Source organism: Leuciscus leuciscus (genome assembly GCF_965113295.1).
Source record: "Leuciscus leuciscus genome assembly, chromosome: 25".
In the NCBI taxonomy this organism is placed as follows: Eukaryota; Metazoa; Chordata; class Actinopteri; order Cypriniformes; family Leuciscidae; genus Leuciscus; species Leuciscus leuciscus.
The window spans coordinates 13,156,864-13,173,045 of NC_138724.1; the positions used below are offsets into that span (position 1 = coordinate 13,156,864).

The 16,182-nt window shown below is 39.7% G+C and overlaps 1 protein-coding gene and 1 long non-coding RNA gene across 2 annotated transcripts; both read right to left on the reverse strand.

Annotated features, from left to right (window-relative positions):
* Window positions 1-611: 611 nt before the first annotated feature.
* Window positions 612-1,559, reverse strand: LOC309491343. The gene is made up of 2 exons (XR_014203045.1): window positions 1,301-1,559; window positions 612-710 (listed from the first exon to the last, which is right to left on the reverse strand). It is a non-coding gene; the product is annotated as an uncharacterized lncRNA (long non-coding RNA).
* A 3,448-nt stretch (window positions 1,560-5,007) lies between these two features.
* Window positions 5,008-11,140, reverse strand: pdcd2l (programmed cell death 2-like). Its single transcript, XM_082160507.1, has 6 exons — window positions 10,934-11,140; window positions 9,188-9,351; window positions 8,655-9,068; window positions 7,311-7,424; window positions 5,848-6,005; window positions 5,008-5,385 (listed from the first exon to the last, which is right to left on the reverse strand). Exons 1-6 carry the CDS (start codon window positions 11,036-11,038, stop codon window positions 5,255-5,257), a joined length of 1,086 nt encoding a protein of 361 aa, XP_082016633.1. The 5' UTR covers window positions 11,039-11,140; the 3' UTR covers window positions 5,008-5,254.
* Window positions 11,141-16,182: the final 5,042 nt, after the last annotated feature.

The window sequence follows — 16,182 nt, forward strand, 5'->3', positions numbered from 1 at the left end:
GACTCTCCTCTCTATAGTTTTGAAGTTATGAGTCTTTACTTTTTTGTGTGTCACTCAGACAAAAAACTCCAAAAATGGCCTCAGTGTTTAAGGGGTTAAATAAATAGCCTAATTTAGTGATATTTTAAATGTAAATTAAGCTAATTAAAGTCGGTAATATTGTTTTCGAACATGTTGTCAGTTTGTGGCACATGTATTTGAGTAGCATGTTCCACTGAATGTTTTGTAATACCAGTGCCATTGTATGTTCATTTTCGCACAGTCGCAAACTGTCCATTCCAGGAAAGACATTAAATGAATTTTGGGTTGCTACGAATTACACATTAACAGTAGCATTCGTTACTGTAAACCTTTAATTTGGCATGGTGCTGTGCGGACGTATGCCGGTAGGATGCTTTACCTCTTTAAAGTCCCTGTAAAGGCAATTCTAAAAAAAAAATCTAAACACATTATAAATGTTAGAAATGTATTGCTAAAACATATTACAAAGACTGTGAACTGTGAAGTACTGAATAGCGTGCCGCACGAGCGCTATTTTTAGACCGCAAGGCCGCGTGACGTCAGCAACGTAAACCGGAAGGGGGTCAACATAGAAGCGCGCTCGCTTATGATTCATGCTAGTACTGCTTGTTTTCTGCCGGTTATCCCTCAAATAAGAACATGCCGAGTAAACACTGCTGCTATGGAACTTGCAGAAACGACTCCAGACACTATGACCGTCCACATATGAAGGATGTATTCTTTATTCGTTTCCCGAAGCCAAAAACCTAGAGGGATAAATGTGAACGATGGGTCAACTTGTGCGGACGTCCAAAAGACCAGTTCAATGCCAGCAACGTGAAACCATTCACCTTCATATGTTGTAAACATTTTGTTGGGGGCCATGGTCCTACAGATGACAATCCTGATCCCTCTGCCTTTTTCTAGCAAGCCTGGTCATGCTACAGGTAGGCCCTAGATCTGACAGATTTACTTTTTCTGTAGTAAGGAAACAGCCTTAGGGGGGAGGGTAAAATAATTGAGAGAATTTAGATTTGATATTAATAAAAAATTAAGTGTTGTTGGTTGTGACCAAGTAGCATTAGCGATCGCTAAACAAAAGATAAATACATTAATAATAATAATATAAATTACCCCCAACAACTGTCAGACGTAAGACAACCAGAGGACATAGTAGCTGCTATATATGACAGACAGGACATAGGGTGGTAAAAGATAGCTTGTTGAAACTGCAAAATGTCACTGTCGGTGGCGTAAGGCGATGTTTTTTGGGGGAGAAATTCTGTCGATAACAATCTACCTCTGGATCAGGTCGGCTCTTTTTCCCGTCTTTTTCAGCCCTCTACACTCAAGCCATCTCTTCAATTGAATATTTGTATGTTCTTCTACTTCTATACCAGTGAATTTGGCACCGGGGACATCATTCTCGGACAGAGTTAGCAGGTTTAGCTCAGTAGACATCTCGTCCGTAAACTGTTTACATGCGTCTAGCATGAGTGACACGCGCGAGTTTGACCCCCCTAGCAACCATCGCTAGCTTAATGAATATTAATGAGAAAAGGTGACGTATATCGTGCGGTACGCTATTGTGGCGTTAGACCCAAGCGGGAAGGAAGTCGACCGGAAGTTGAAGCCGGCCGCGTGCCACCATCTTGTAGCAGAACTTCACCTGCTGTTAGCATCCCATTGACTCCCATTCATTTTGGCGTCACTTTGACAGCGAATAACTTTACATCTGAGGCGTTTGAAGACTCCATTTGTCCATTATTTATTTCTAAAGAAACACGACAATGTATAAAATGCTCCATTACCTTGTAGCTTACGTTATGGCCCCGTAAAAACAGTTTTTGTAAAAGTAGGCTAACGATTGCGTCATAACCACACGACTCTCTGTCGCACAGTAGAGAGATTACCGTATTGACGGGAGGAGAAGCTCGCGGGCAATCGGGGGGACGTGGAGGCAAAATGACAAAATAATTAATCAGAATACCTAGCAAAAGTTTTTCCTGCTCCTAGCTCATGGACAGCTCCTACTCACGATCTCCGTCTCTGCAAGATTCGGAAGGGAATGATTCAGATTTCTCATGCCACAGCTACTAGAAGACAGACGGGTTGCTCACGTCACATCTACGTCGTCAAGCTCAGTTTGAGTCTGCGCGTCAGGAACGGAAGTCCTAAAAAATCGCTGAAAATGGGCTTCACTTGCCTCAATTGAGTTCCAATGAGATGACTCTGTCCATTTCTTATACTGTCTATGGTTAGACCGTCAAACAGTTTTTCACCATTGCTGTGTTCTGGATTTTTTGGGCGGGGCTAAAACGGGGGCTTGATGACGCACTGGAGCCCCTGAGCTCCTGGACACGCCCCTACTTGATGACGCACTGGAGCCAATGAGGCTGGCCCCTCCCCTAACAATATAAATACAGCACAATCACATCAGTTTGCAGTTCAATCGTGAGTTACTGTCAGTACTATTAGTTACTACAGCCTACAGTTTGCTAGCTAGCTATGCCTTCGTCACGGAAATGCTTACTACCTGGATGCGATCACGTACAAAACAGATCGGAGTACTTATTTCAATTTCCGAAAAACGATCACATCAAGAAGAGGTGGATTAATTTTGTGAAGAGCCACCTTGATGGAGAGCTGAGGATCACCTCCAACACCCGCCTCTGTAGTGATCATTTTACACGGGATAGTTTTATAAACTTTTGTCGGAGACAACTGGGATTCACTGATAATCCGCTGTTACTGGTGAATGGGGCCGAGCCGACTCTCTCCTCGCCTCGGCCTTCATCCTCCCGAGTCCCGTCACGCCGACAACTGGTGCCATCATCGGCAGGTGTGCGTGCCCACCAATGAGTGTAATGGAGTGTGCACCCTTGTAGTTGTAGTAGTCGCTACCTGCGTGCGGTGGTGCTTTTATGTTGACATGCTTTCCGTCTACGCTGCCAACACAGTTCGGAAAGTTCCACAGTCGCCAAAAATCGGCAGCAATAGTTTCCCATTGGGCGACTGAAGGGCAGGGAAGAAACTCTGGCTGCAGTGCTTTCCACAAAGCTTTACATACCTCGGCGACTATGGAAGACACTGTGCTGGACGACAGTTTGTAGCTAGCTGCTACAGCCTGTTGGCTTCCACCTGAAGCTAAAACTCGAAGGGTGATTGCCAGTCTCTGCGTAATGTCTACAGGCATACTGTGCGTACACTGATGTACGATAAATGGCTGCACACGACGAACTAAATCGTCGAATCTACCTGCAGACATTCGGAAATATCTGAAGTGCATTTCCTCGTCCATGTCTCTTAGTGGCCGGACAAGCACAGAAAATTCACCCTCCTTCTGCCTCATCAGGTTCACGGGTCGCACGTACCATCTCCTCCGACGCCTTCTCTCGTTTCTGCCTTTTAATTTGAGTAATTTCACTAAAATTAACTGTTTTTCAACCTCAATAAGCTCCAACTCCAACATGATCCGCTCTCTTTCAGTCGCCATTGCTTGTTGTAGTAGCCTAAACTCAAAACACCCGCGAGGAATCTTAACACAGTGGAACATTAAAACCCGCCCCCGCCAACTAGCGTTTCGGCGGTGCAACTGCAGAGCAACGCAGACATAACGCAGAAGTATAAATGCTCACGACGGCGTCACCTACGTGCGTAGCCTACGACGTACACTACGGCGTACCCTCGACGCAGAAGTATAAATTGGGCTTAAGTTGCCTTGTGTGCTTATGTTATAATTATAGTAGGTATCATGGCTACGCCCCCGCTACTAAATTCTGCAACCCTCTAACGTGATTTTTTGTTTTGTTTATATGCATAATGCATCAATATGTTTCCTTAGACATCTGTTCACAAAGCCGTCCCTTCCAACCACAAGAGAGACAGAGTGCCAATGTGACAACATGCAGAACGTCACCAGAGAAGGGTTAGGGTTAGGGTTAATGTCCTCTGAATTAGATTCTGACAGTCGAGTGTGGCGACGGCAGCTTTCCCGCGAGTGGGCGTGGTTTCAGAGCAGCCAGCGGACACGCCCCCAGCGTTTGAGAGCAGAGACTACTGCTTATTTTTTCAAGATTTTCATAGCTTATTTTATGTACTTGCCGGCTTTTTTATCATTCAAATATGGCTGGGTGGCTAATAATACATTTTTCTGTGGTGTGACAAACTCAGAACACATACAGTACAGGCCAAAAGTTTGGAAACATTACTATTTTTAATGTTTTTGAAAGAAGTTTCTTCTGCTCATCAAGCCTGCATTTATTTGATCAAAAATACAGAAAAAAATGTAATATTGTGATATATTATTACAATTAAAAATAATTGGTTTTCAATTTATTTATACTTTAAATTATCATTTATTTCTGTGACGCAAAGCTGAATTTTCAGGATCATTACTCCAGTCTTCAGTGTCACATGTGACATCCAGTCTATCACATGATCCTTTAGAAATCATTCTAATATGATGATTTATTATGAGTGTTGGAAACAGTTCTGCTTCCTAATATATTTGATGAATAAAAGGTTAAAAAGAACTGCATTTATTCAAAATAAAAAAATATTTTCTAATAATATAAATCTTCTTTACTATCACTTTTTATCAATTTAACACATCCTTGGTGAATCAAAGTATTGATTTATTTCAAAAAAAGAAAGAAAAAAATGACTGACCCCAAATTACTGACCAGTATATTGTTGTTACAAACGATTTATATTTTTAAAACATTTACTTCTTTTTTAAAAATTATTATTATCATTATTATCATTTTTTTTATTCATCAAAGTATCCTAAAAAAGTATCACAGGTTATGAAAAAATATTAAGTTTCCAACTTTGATAATGAATCATCATATTAGAATGATTTCTAAAGGATCATGTGATAGACTGGAGTAATGATCCTGAAAATTGAGCTTTGCATCACAGAAATAAATGATAATTTAAAGTATAATAAATTGAAAACCAATTATTTTAAATTGTAATAATATATCACAATATTAAAAAAAAAAATTCTGTATTTTTGATCAAATAAATGCAGGCTTGATGAGCAGAAGAAACTTCTTTCAAAAACATTAAAAATAGTAATGTTTCCAAACTTTTGGCCTGTACTGTACTTAATTTTGACTTTACAGAGACTTTAAGCACTACTACATAAAATGCTAATATCATAATATTTGACAGCCACTACTGTATATATTAAATAAAAAAACACAATGCAGGTCTATTAATAAATGATCTTTATTGGTGATAAATGATATCATTTGAAGAGCTTTTGGTCTGGATCGGGCTGGACAAAAATAAATTCTTCCACTGGAACTGTTGATCCAGATTTCCAACAACTATTTCTGCAAGTGTACACCAGAACTGTTCCGAACTCCAGTGGAGTGTCTGAGAAGACAAAAACAAATCACATCTTACACTACATACACTAACAAGTAACAAGATGTAATGTACAGTAAGCCATTCATTATCGCATAATACATCCTGAAAGTATCAGAGGGATAGTTTGAGTTAATTACTGGCTGACTTTACATTGTTACAAGGGCTTACCAAAAAAAAATCAATAAACAGACATGACATATTGATTTGAGTTCTAAAGGTCCTTGCACACTGAGTCCGAAATTCTCGTCTGAAATTTTCGTATAAATACGGCCTTAACGTTATGTCAATCATGTTTACACACTGTCTCCGAAACTTTAGTCCGGCATAAAAAAATTCGGATCGGGTTACATTTTCAGCATTTCTCGCATCAGTAGCAAACATTTTGAGGTGTTTTGACAAGTCAGAGCCACCGAATGACGAATATGTCATTCCTATTTTTTATATAAATGTTAAAAACATTTGACTTACCTGAATTTGTGCCTTCACTACTGAGCAAACTGACCAATGCAGGCATGAGCTGAAATTCGAAAACCCTCGGGCTGCCGCAGTGACCACAGAATGGCACCATCTCATTAACACTGAAAGGCGGCTGTGTTATAAATAGAGGTGATCCGGCCCAACTGTACCTATAAGGTGAGATGTAACACATTTGATTAAAACATGAGTAAATAATAAAACTATTGGGTGTATAATACAATGACTTATCTCATTTTGTTATGCAGAAAACACTGGATGGCGTTTTTGCGTTCCACTGAGTTTTCTATTGTTTCTCTAAGTAAACACGCGCTACATGGACGTTTTTTGACCGTTGAACTCACGTCTGCCGTTTTTCGCAAGTCTCGCAGGTTGCCAGGTTTGCATAACAAAACAAGCTGCTATTCAAAACTCACCCAATCAAGACCAAAACTAGCCCAGTCTTGTTCCTGGGGGTCCCGGGGGTCGGGGACTTTAACCAACGGACTAAAAAAACAACCCGAGGCAACAATGTAACAGTAACCCAATTCCGCGGGAAAACCGCAGACTAGGCAACACTGCACGTGACACTAAAACGTGACACGTAAAAGTTAAACATAGTTTAAAAAAGTGCCTTTAGACCTTACGTTTTTTCTTTCATTTCACCGCCATGTGTCTCATGTGTTTGCACTAGCGTATTTTGCAGCGTCTCGCGCATTACACAGCGCTTTAAAAAGGTTATTTATTTTTTTTACTAATCTCTAGACCCAGGGTTATTATTGTTAACTAAATCTAAAACCATGGTGGGGGGGAAACCTTTTTGTAACTTAAAAAAATTATGTAAACTGATTTTATTTTAAGTTGAAGTACTAAAATAACTAAAACTGAAATAAAAATTTGAAAAACTAGAAATACTTTCTTTTTTTTTTTTAAGGAAAAAAAAAGCAAACAATTTAGAATTGGACATAACCAAAAGAATGTCTCATGGTTCAGTGAAAGAGTCCATATTGAACCGACAGAACTCCTCCCCCGACTGTAGGCGGTAAATCTTGGCGATCGGTTAAATCCAGTCACAGCCGAAGTCGAACATACCTTTAAGGCTGTTTTGTGAATCTTTCTGACTGACTCATTAAGTCATTTGTTCACGAATCAGACAACGTGGCTCGTGTTGCTGCTGTAGTGACCCAGGCAGCAACATAGTGTCGGCCCAGATCCGGGCCACATCTGGTATTTGTGGATTCCACGCGTACCAGATGTGGGCCGGATCTGGGCCGACACTATGTTGCTGTCTGTGAAGTGCTGGCACTTGATGTATTTTGATAATGTAATTTGATAAACACTTATGGACACACAAAGCTTTCATGAATGGGAATTTTTAATTATTGTAGCACATTTGTAATTCTTTGCCCTATTTGCAAACATTTTAGTCACAGTCTGGGCGGCTAATTCTTACTGAATATCAATACTAAAATATTCACCGTAACACTTGTTCTGGACAAAGAGATATTTTCTTCATGAAACCGGTGAACACTTCATCTCCATGCTTGACTGTGGCTTTCTCATATTCCTCCTGAGCTTCCCCACTTCCACAACTAAAAAAAAAAGTATAGAAAATGAGTTGTTACATGACTAATATACGATTTAAGGAGATGTTCATAAACATTTAGTCATGTAGTGCAATATACATCACACTTTTGTTCAGATTTTATGTTGCAGACATTGCAGTGTTGGGGCATTACAAGTAACATGCATTATGTAATCAGATTACTTTTGATGTAACGAGTAAAGTAATGCATTACTTTATAAATTTACACATTAGCATTTGAATTACTTTTTTAAGTAATGTACTTTTCACTTTAATTACATTTAAAATATCGAATTAAAATTCTCGGTTACACTTTATTTTAACGTGTCTTTGTTACAATGTAATTATATATTTGAGTACTGAGCAATATTAATGGTAACACTTTATTTGACAGTGTCCTTGTTACATATGTTACATGTACTTACCGTAGTAATAACAGTAAATTATGCATAATTACATGCAACTAACCCTCAACCGAATCCTAATCCTAACCTAACCCTATAGTAAATACATGTAGTTGCTTAATATTACTTAGTACTTAAATATATAATTACACTGTAACAATGACACCTTAAAATAAAGTGTAACCATATTAATTAACAATGTACTTACTATAGGGTTATAGTTTTAGTTGAGGAGGATTAAGGTTTGGTTGAGGAGGGTTAGTTGCATGTGATTTTGCATAATTTACTGTTTTACTATAGTGTAACATATGTAACAAGGACAGTGTAAAATAAAGTGTTACCAAATTCTGCCTCTTTTTCAAAACGTTGTCACTTAAACATGCACTCATGTGTGCGCAGGAAAAGTCAAGTATAAAAAGTGACAAAACACGACTTTAAACTTTCAATACAAAGAGTTCTACAGTAGAAGATTTAACTCGTAATGTTAAGACATCTTTTCTATGGCATACATAGTTCTATGGCTCATGAATTATTCTAAGAGGTCAGAATATAATATTCTAAATGTGTTTTTAAAAGAAAATGAAGATGTATGTTATATAGGCTATGTTGTTGAACACGTTACTGCGTTAAACACTCGCAAAAAAGAACTTCTCAGTAAAAACACCTGCAAGGCCTGGAAGAGAGCGAGCCTCAGCAAGGGGAGAAAAAGTAACGTAACACTACTTTCCATTAAAAGTAACCAAGTAACGTAATTAGTTACTTTTTCAGGGAGCAATTCAATATTGTAATGCATTACTTTTAAAAGGAACTTTCTTTAAAACTTTCCTCCTCACCTTCGAATCTCACCGACAATCACTCCTTCCCTTTCCTCATACTCTCTAAGCAGTTCGTTTTCATGATCCGTGTCTTGAAATCCATCCAAGTCTGTTTCCTCCATAACGCTTATGTAGAACGACTGAAAAACGTGCACATGGGTGGGTTGGAGGGCACTTTGCTGATCCACACCTCCATCAATGCACAGGCCCTGAAGCTTGATGCTGACATCAGATCCTTCACAAACACTGTCATTTGGCACTTGTACGCCACTTTCAGCCACATTCTCTTGAGCTTCTTCGTCCATCCCCCAATCATCTGCATCATCACACCAATCTGTTCTGGACATTGCAGATTCTGTTAATGTCGTGGTTTTGTTGTCTTGTCTTCCTTTGATGTCGTCTTCCAGGCACTGAGAGCGCAGGACAGTCCAACTAGGTACATATAGAAGCGACATGGTCAGAATGCCAGAACATAAAACGTTTCAAGGAATAGTTGAAGAAACACATCTGATATGAAAATAAAGGCCTAATCTAAATTGACAAGCTGTTACCTTTCTGATGTGCCAGAGCACTGTGGATTGGTGCAGGCAAATACATTGATGGTTCTGTGGTACGGAGACGCCGCAAGGGGGCAGTAGACTTGAACAACATGAGACAGGCCTCTCTGACACAGACTGCATATGGGATACTGGAGAGTGATTAATGGAAGCAGGTCCTGTTAAAATGAAAAATTCAATGAATACAATGTGTGTGTGTTTATTGTATTTCTTGTATATTTTTGTGTGTATACTGTATATATATATATATATATATATATATATGTAATTGTGATGTAATTTCCATTAAGAGGTGCATTAATTATTGGTCAAGATCTTGTATTGTCAATGCAAGAGTCCAGCACTCTGTAAAGTTTACTCCAGCACATCCCAAAGACTTTCAATGAATTTAAAGTCTTGCCTCAGGGGTGCCAATTCATGTGTGAAAATGATTCTTCATGCTCCTCCCAACCATTCTTTCACAATTTGAGCTTGATGAATCTTGACATTGTTATTCTGGAATATGTCTGGAATATGTCTTCCTACATGGTTGTTTGAGAAATGAAAAGCTACACACTCCATCAAGTAGGGTTAGAAGTACTGTTGCCTATAACATGCAGAAATATAATCACTGCAGTAATGATCCAAATCATAGACTCTTAAGCCTATTTAAATCCAAACCGCAATTATTTTTGGCTTGACAGTGTATATTAATGCTTTTTAAGGAATGCATGCATAAACCATAAAACTTTATTTTTAGAGTTATTTATCAACATGGCAGCTGATAAATTGCATTATATATTTACAGCAGCGGGAATTTTTAACGGGAATCAAGCGAGGCTGCAAGGGATATACATCTCTTCAGTGGGTTGTACTATGTATTTTTATGGGTTATCCTGCAGAGGAGACACTAAAAAATTCTTTCCAAGAAATTTCACTTGGCAAAAAACTCCAGACAACATGAGCTGTAGAAAATTATAAGTGATCTAGAAGATTTATACAGCTTTTTACTACGGATACCATTGAAAACACGGCAAGTTCATCCCTCGCTTTATCATGGCGCTGCTCTGAAAAAAGGTCTATTTATTGACCATTTACCTATTATTTGATACATCATTCATATCGTTTATAATTAATATCTGTATTAAATATTAACTTCTTGGCTTAAAAACATGACATCAGTTGAATCGCGGCCATTTAGTAACCTGCTTATTGGAATATACAGTCAAGAGAATCAGTTCAAAAGAAGTTCAAAATAACCGAGCCAGCCAGGAGTCGAACCTAGAATCTTCTGATCCGTAGTCAGACGCGTTATCCATTGCGCCACTGGCCCGATACGTGTAGCGTGTGAACATACGGGAACTTTCATTATACCAGTGATCTGATCCAAAAACACGATTAAAATTATTTAATAACAGCTGTGTGGGAAATTTCAAATTACATCGTTGTAAAACAAACATCAAATACCTAAATTAAAGTAATTTGAAACAACCGAGATGTTTAGCCCCATAGTTAGCTAACTGGCTAGCTAGCAATTGCCTTATTTTAAGCACTTTTATAAAGCTAAGCATTTAATGTTTACTTCAGCAAGTAAAGAAACCTGATTTAATTTCGCATAGATCTCAAAGTTATTGACTGTCTACATGAGGAATTTTATTAACTACAAGATAACCAATTAACGTTAGCTGTCAAGCAGTGTCTTTAGCCTTTAGTTAGCATGACACAATCCCCGAGTATATGTACAAATGACGTTTCCTTTACCGGTCTATCTCCGATTTTGTTCGTGCAATAAGATGTGTTTTTCTTCTTGTTAATAGCTCCATCACATATTCCTACGAGAACTGTCTCATGTATCGATGTTGCCATGATTATTGGGCAGAAATCCTCAGTCCATGTGGTTCTCTGAACACGTGGAGAGACTAAAGTTGACACTCGTCGCCTATATTACCGAATCGTTTTGATATTAGTCTTGAACGTGTTTTATCAAATCGATAATGGTCTATAATTGATATTCAATCAGAAATTATCTGTTTAATTTAATAGGCTACTTTTCTTTTTTCTTTTTACCAATGTATGTTATGTCTGTAAGATTTATTCAAATGATTGCAAACGACATTTGATTCCGTTAAGTGAGCTGCATAGACAGTGCATACATTGTTTTTTACAGGTTGTACATGTGAATTTATTTAATTATGTGAAATAGGACTGTTGGTTTGTATAGATTCATTTTAAGTATTTTGGCAGTGATGTCATATCGGGCCAGTGGCGCAATGGATAACGCGTCTGACTACGGATCAGAAGATTCCAGGTTCGACTCCTGGCTGGCTCGGTTCTTTTGAACTTCGATTCTCGAACTTACATTGTGACGGTCACAGTAACCTGTCAGACGGCCTTATTTCTGGTAGTGACAACCAAAAATGAGCCAATCGCTGTTTGCAGCGCTTCGAGAATTCTTCGAGGAATTGACCAATGAGAAAAATGCGGGTGTTATAATAAGATTGAATCCTCATCGCTACTCTAACACTAACATTTTACCCTTGTAAAAATACATAATTATTTTTGACCGGCACAGTTGCATTAACGATAATCTGAAGTGGCTGTTATAATAAATTTGTCGCCTGTTGGCAGCTGCTGTTACAATACGTTTTTATTTCTTGTAAATATAACATACAGTTGTTTATTACCAGCACATTTGTCGACGCCGCAGAAACTGAGGTAAGTGTACATTTATATTTCATTATACACAGGGCATTCGTTGTTTTTTCGCACTAAATGTGTTTGTTTGTTGTGTATTTGTTGTTTTTGGGGGTATTTGTTTGCTTAAAAAACAGTACTTCGCTATTACTGCATTTTACAGTGTTTGAGAGGTGTAAGGTGATTTTGGTCTTTCAATCATTAGTTTTTTTAACCACTTATCCACAGGCTCCCTGCAGAAGTCTTCCAGTGCCCCACAGTCCTTATCCACAGGCTCCCTGCAGAAGTCTTCCAGTGCCCCACAGTCCTTATCCACAGGCTCCCTGCAGAAGTCTTCCAGTGCCCCACAATCCTTATCCACAGGCTCCCTGCAGAAGTCTTCCAGTGCCCCACAATCCTTATCCACAGGCTCCCTGCAGAAGTCTTCCAGTGCCCCACAGTCCTTATCCACAGGCTCCCTGCAGAAGTCTTCCAGTGCCCCACAATCCTTATCCACAGGCTCCCTGCAGAAGTCTTCCAGTGCCCCACAGTCCTTATCCACAGGCTCCCTGCAGAAGTCTTCCAGTGCCCCACAGTCCATACCTTCAGTCTCATCTGTCCGCTCCCTTCTGATTGGCAGATCACAAAATTCACAAAGCCTTGACAAAGCCGTCAAAAAAATTTAAGATCACCTGTAGCCCAACCAGGTAAGCAGTCTTTAGAAATATCTGTCAGTGCATACAGTGTTTATTAGTATAGAGTAAAGTGCATTACAATTTGCATAGTTTTATGAAAGATTTTAATGTTTTTCCAAAGAAGTCACTTATGTTCTGCAAGCTTGCATTTATTTGCTTTGAAAATACCATGAAAACAGTACAGTTGTGATGTGAATGATTTTTTTTTACAATTTAAACTAACTGTTTCCATTAATCTAAATGCATTTATATTCTAAATTACAGTGATTATTAGTACAGAGTAAAGTGCAGCAAAATTGTGTAGTATGTGTAATTTGTTGTATCTGTATTCTTCAGCTTTAATTGGAAGATCTACAAAGAGATCTCAACCAACTGTGCCTGTAGAATCTACAAGTGTGGCCTCATTTGCACCATCTGAGCAGGGTGACCATGAGCTGGTTTAACAGGCAGACTTGCTTGAATCGCAAGTGTCCAGTAAGTTCCTGAACATCTGAAAGATATTTTGTTTTATTTTGTAAGGTCACGTATTAAAAGTTGATGGGGTTTTTTTTTTTCTGTTAATTTTGCAAAGGTAAACAAATGTGCCTCCCAGTGGGCTGGACTCACCCATTGCCACCTGCTGATCAGCTGTGGATATCAAAGGCTTTGTTTAAGTTTTCATCCCACAACCAACCTGAAATGGACTACGCCAGAGTGGACAGGATGTGGTGGTACCCAACACAACAGCACTTTGCAGTTACTGGAGTACCAGGGACAGAGCGCTACTTTGGCCACACCTTCTTTCTTTGGATGCCAAGAAAGCTGTGGAGAGTTCGACTCACATGTCCACATTCAGACTGTGTAAAGGAGGAGCTCACATCAGCAGGACCGCACCAGAAAATCCGACAGGTAGTCGATGTTAAAACGTCCTACTTTATGGCATCTGAGTATCTGTCTTGTAGGAAATGCAAGAGGAAAGTCATCAGCTGGAGCTTTGACATCATATCACAGCTCGACATCAGTCATAGGCTTCACTTTCCCTGCATTCTTACCTCAAAGTTGGCATGTGACATGGCAGTGGTCCGCCTTCTGCATCAGAGAGGTCTGGGAAACAGCAGCAGTCAAGTGCAGAAGAAGCTTGAGGAGCAGCACTCTGAGATCTGGCTGCAGAAGGTTGTCCAGTTTCTGACAGATTGCCAGAGTTTCCACAAAGGGATCACCGTAGGTCTTGTTATGCTTGTGTCTTTCCAACACCCACCTGCTATGCTCCCTGTACCCAAGCACCGGTGGCTGATGCAGGTGTATGCTCAGGATGTCCTTCAAAGACTGGATGAGGTCAAAGCCAGTATAACATCACTGTTTGGACGTGTGCTGAAAATGGATTCCACCAAGAAGGTTGCACGAAAGCTTGCTGGTCACAGTGCTGGAACAGCCACCTGGGTCACAAATGTCGGAAATGAACATGGTCAGGTCATCATGTCTGTTCTTACAGCAAGTGAAGGCTTTGGATTGGCGCAGATGGTTACTGGCATCATTAAAAGGTACAGGGATGCTGCAGCGCCTCCGCCTGTTCTGCTGTATGTCGACAGAGACTGCTGTGGGGGTACTCGCCTCAAAAAGATATTTGCAGAATGGAAGGACATGGAAATCAGAATCAACATCTGGCATTTCATGAGACGGATTTCTGTGGGGTGCACAACAGATTCACATCAGCTGGATGCAACTTTCATGGCTCACCTCAGCCGCTGTATCTTCTCCTGGGACCAGGAGGAAATGGACAGGCTTATAACGGCAAAGCGTGCAGAGTTGGAAGCACAGCTCATGCAACCTTCAGATGCTGATGTTTTGCGGCGCCATAGCAAGAGTGAACTGGCCCTTCACTGCAAAAGAACCACACGTGGCACAAGGGAGACTGTGGATCTCATCACCCAGCTGATCCAGTCCTTTGAAGGGGAGAGGGGACGTGACACTTTGGGTGTGCCTCTCATCAATTCAGCTCGAATGGCTGAGATATTGAAGTCTCGTGGCCTGCATTCAAGATCCCCCTGGTGTACAGCTCTATGTGCAGACAGGAACCCTGAAAAAGGGAGGGCACTCTCTGCCAACATTTAGGTGTGCCAGGGGTTCGACTTCATTGGAATCTTTCCACCTGCATCTAAACAGGTTCAGGTAAAGTAACTGTCCTGTAAGTCTTTTTCCAAATGTGCCCCTGTGGAATGAGGACAGAGCAGATGCTGCAACCTCTCAGGGCGTGCAGAAGCACCATTCATACAGTGGCCTCCTTCGTCATGCTGCTAATGTGCTGGGAGAAGATGTTCTTGGACAGAAGATAGTGCCATATGTTAGTCCACATCAATATACTGGTACGTTCATTACAGTTGTCTCTACACCATCCACAACACCCTCAGAGGATCCACACATGTTGCCCTCTACACCTTATGCAGTCACCTCACCTACTTTTGGTCCCTTGCCAACTCCACCTGCCACACAGTCTGCGCCGCCTCTACAATGGACACACAGAAACCTGTCCAGTGAGGTGTCTTCCTGTGCAATGCCATCTGCTTTTCCTGATGTAAGAATCCAGACTTTTCATACATTTTATGTACTGGGTTGTTTAAAAAAAGGTATAATTGAAGACTTCAGATGCAAAAACCTCCAAGTCCGTCTGACGTTTTTTTGTCTAAAAATTATTATTTTTATCAGACTTCTATGTTTATGTTCAGTTATTTCACTTTAATGGCAATGAAAAGGTTATTCGAATTATTATATTATATTCTTATTACCTATTGTCTCTGTTTATTTATTAATTAATTTATTAATTAATTTATAAATTCCATATATATAAAGTTTCTGTGTGTATATATGCGCTGGTGGTCAAAATATGTTTATGTTTTTGAAAGAAGCTTGCATTTAATTACTCAAAAATACAGTAAAAATAAAAAAAGTTATTTTAAAAGTGTTACTATTTGAACATATTTTTCAAATAGAATTTATTCCTGTGATGGCAAAACTGAATAAATAAAAAAAAATGTGTAGGATTCGGTTGGACCTGACAACATCAAAGGTTTTGGTCCAGAACTTGGCAGAGACATTGGTTTAACTCAGGGAACACAGTCTTGCCTTGACATGAGAAGAATCCACACAAATTATTAGTTTGTGGCAAGGACTAGCAGATTATGACAAAGAAAAGACTGTGTACTCTCCACGCCACAAATCTTCCCTGAAAACAGGCCGGTTTAGCGCCTACAAGCACATCAGAGAGTGCATCTTGAGCAATGCAGAAGTGATGCAGCAGACCACCCTCCAGTTACCGGAGGTTAATGCAGCTACACTGACACAGTGGTGAGTTTAGACACTTATGTTTTTGCTCCGTTAGGATTTGTAATCAATGCATCGAGAAAGCGAGTGAATCATTACACCCCTATTTAACACTCATTTATTTCATTAATCATATACAACACATGCATGCCTCCATACTTGATACAAGACCAGTACAGTATTTTCATATGGGTTTGTGTACAGTTTCTTATCAAAATGATCTATGGTACCATTTGTCATTTCTAGGTACAGCAGACGTACAAAAACAAATGAGAGAGGGGCATTTTGACACAGGGACTCCATGCACCAGATGCCCCAATGACAGCACCAGATAGGCTTCCACCA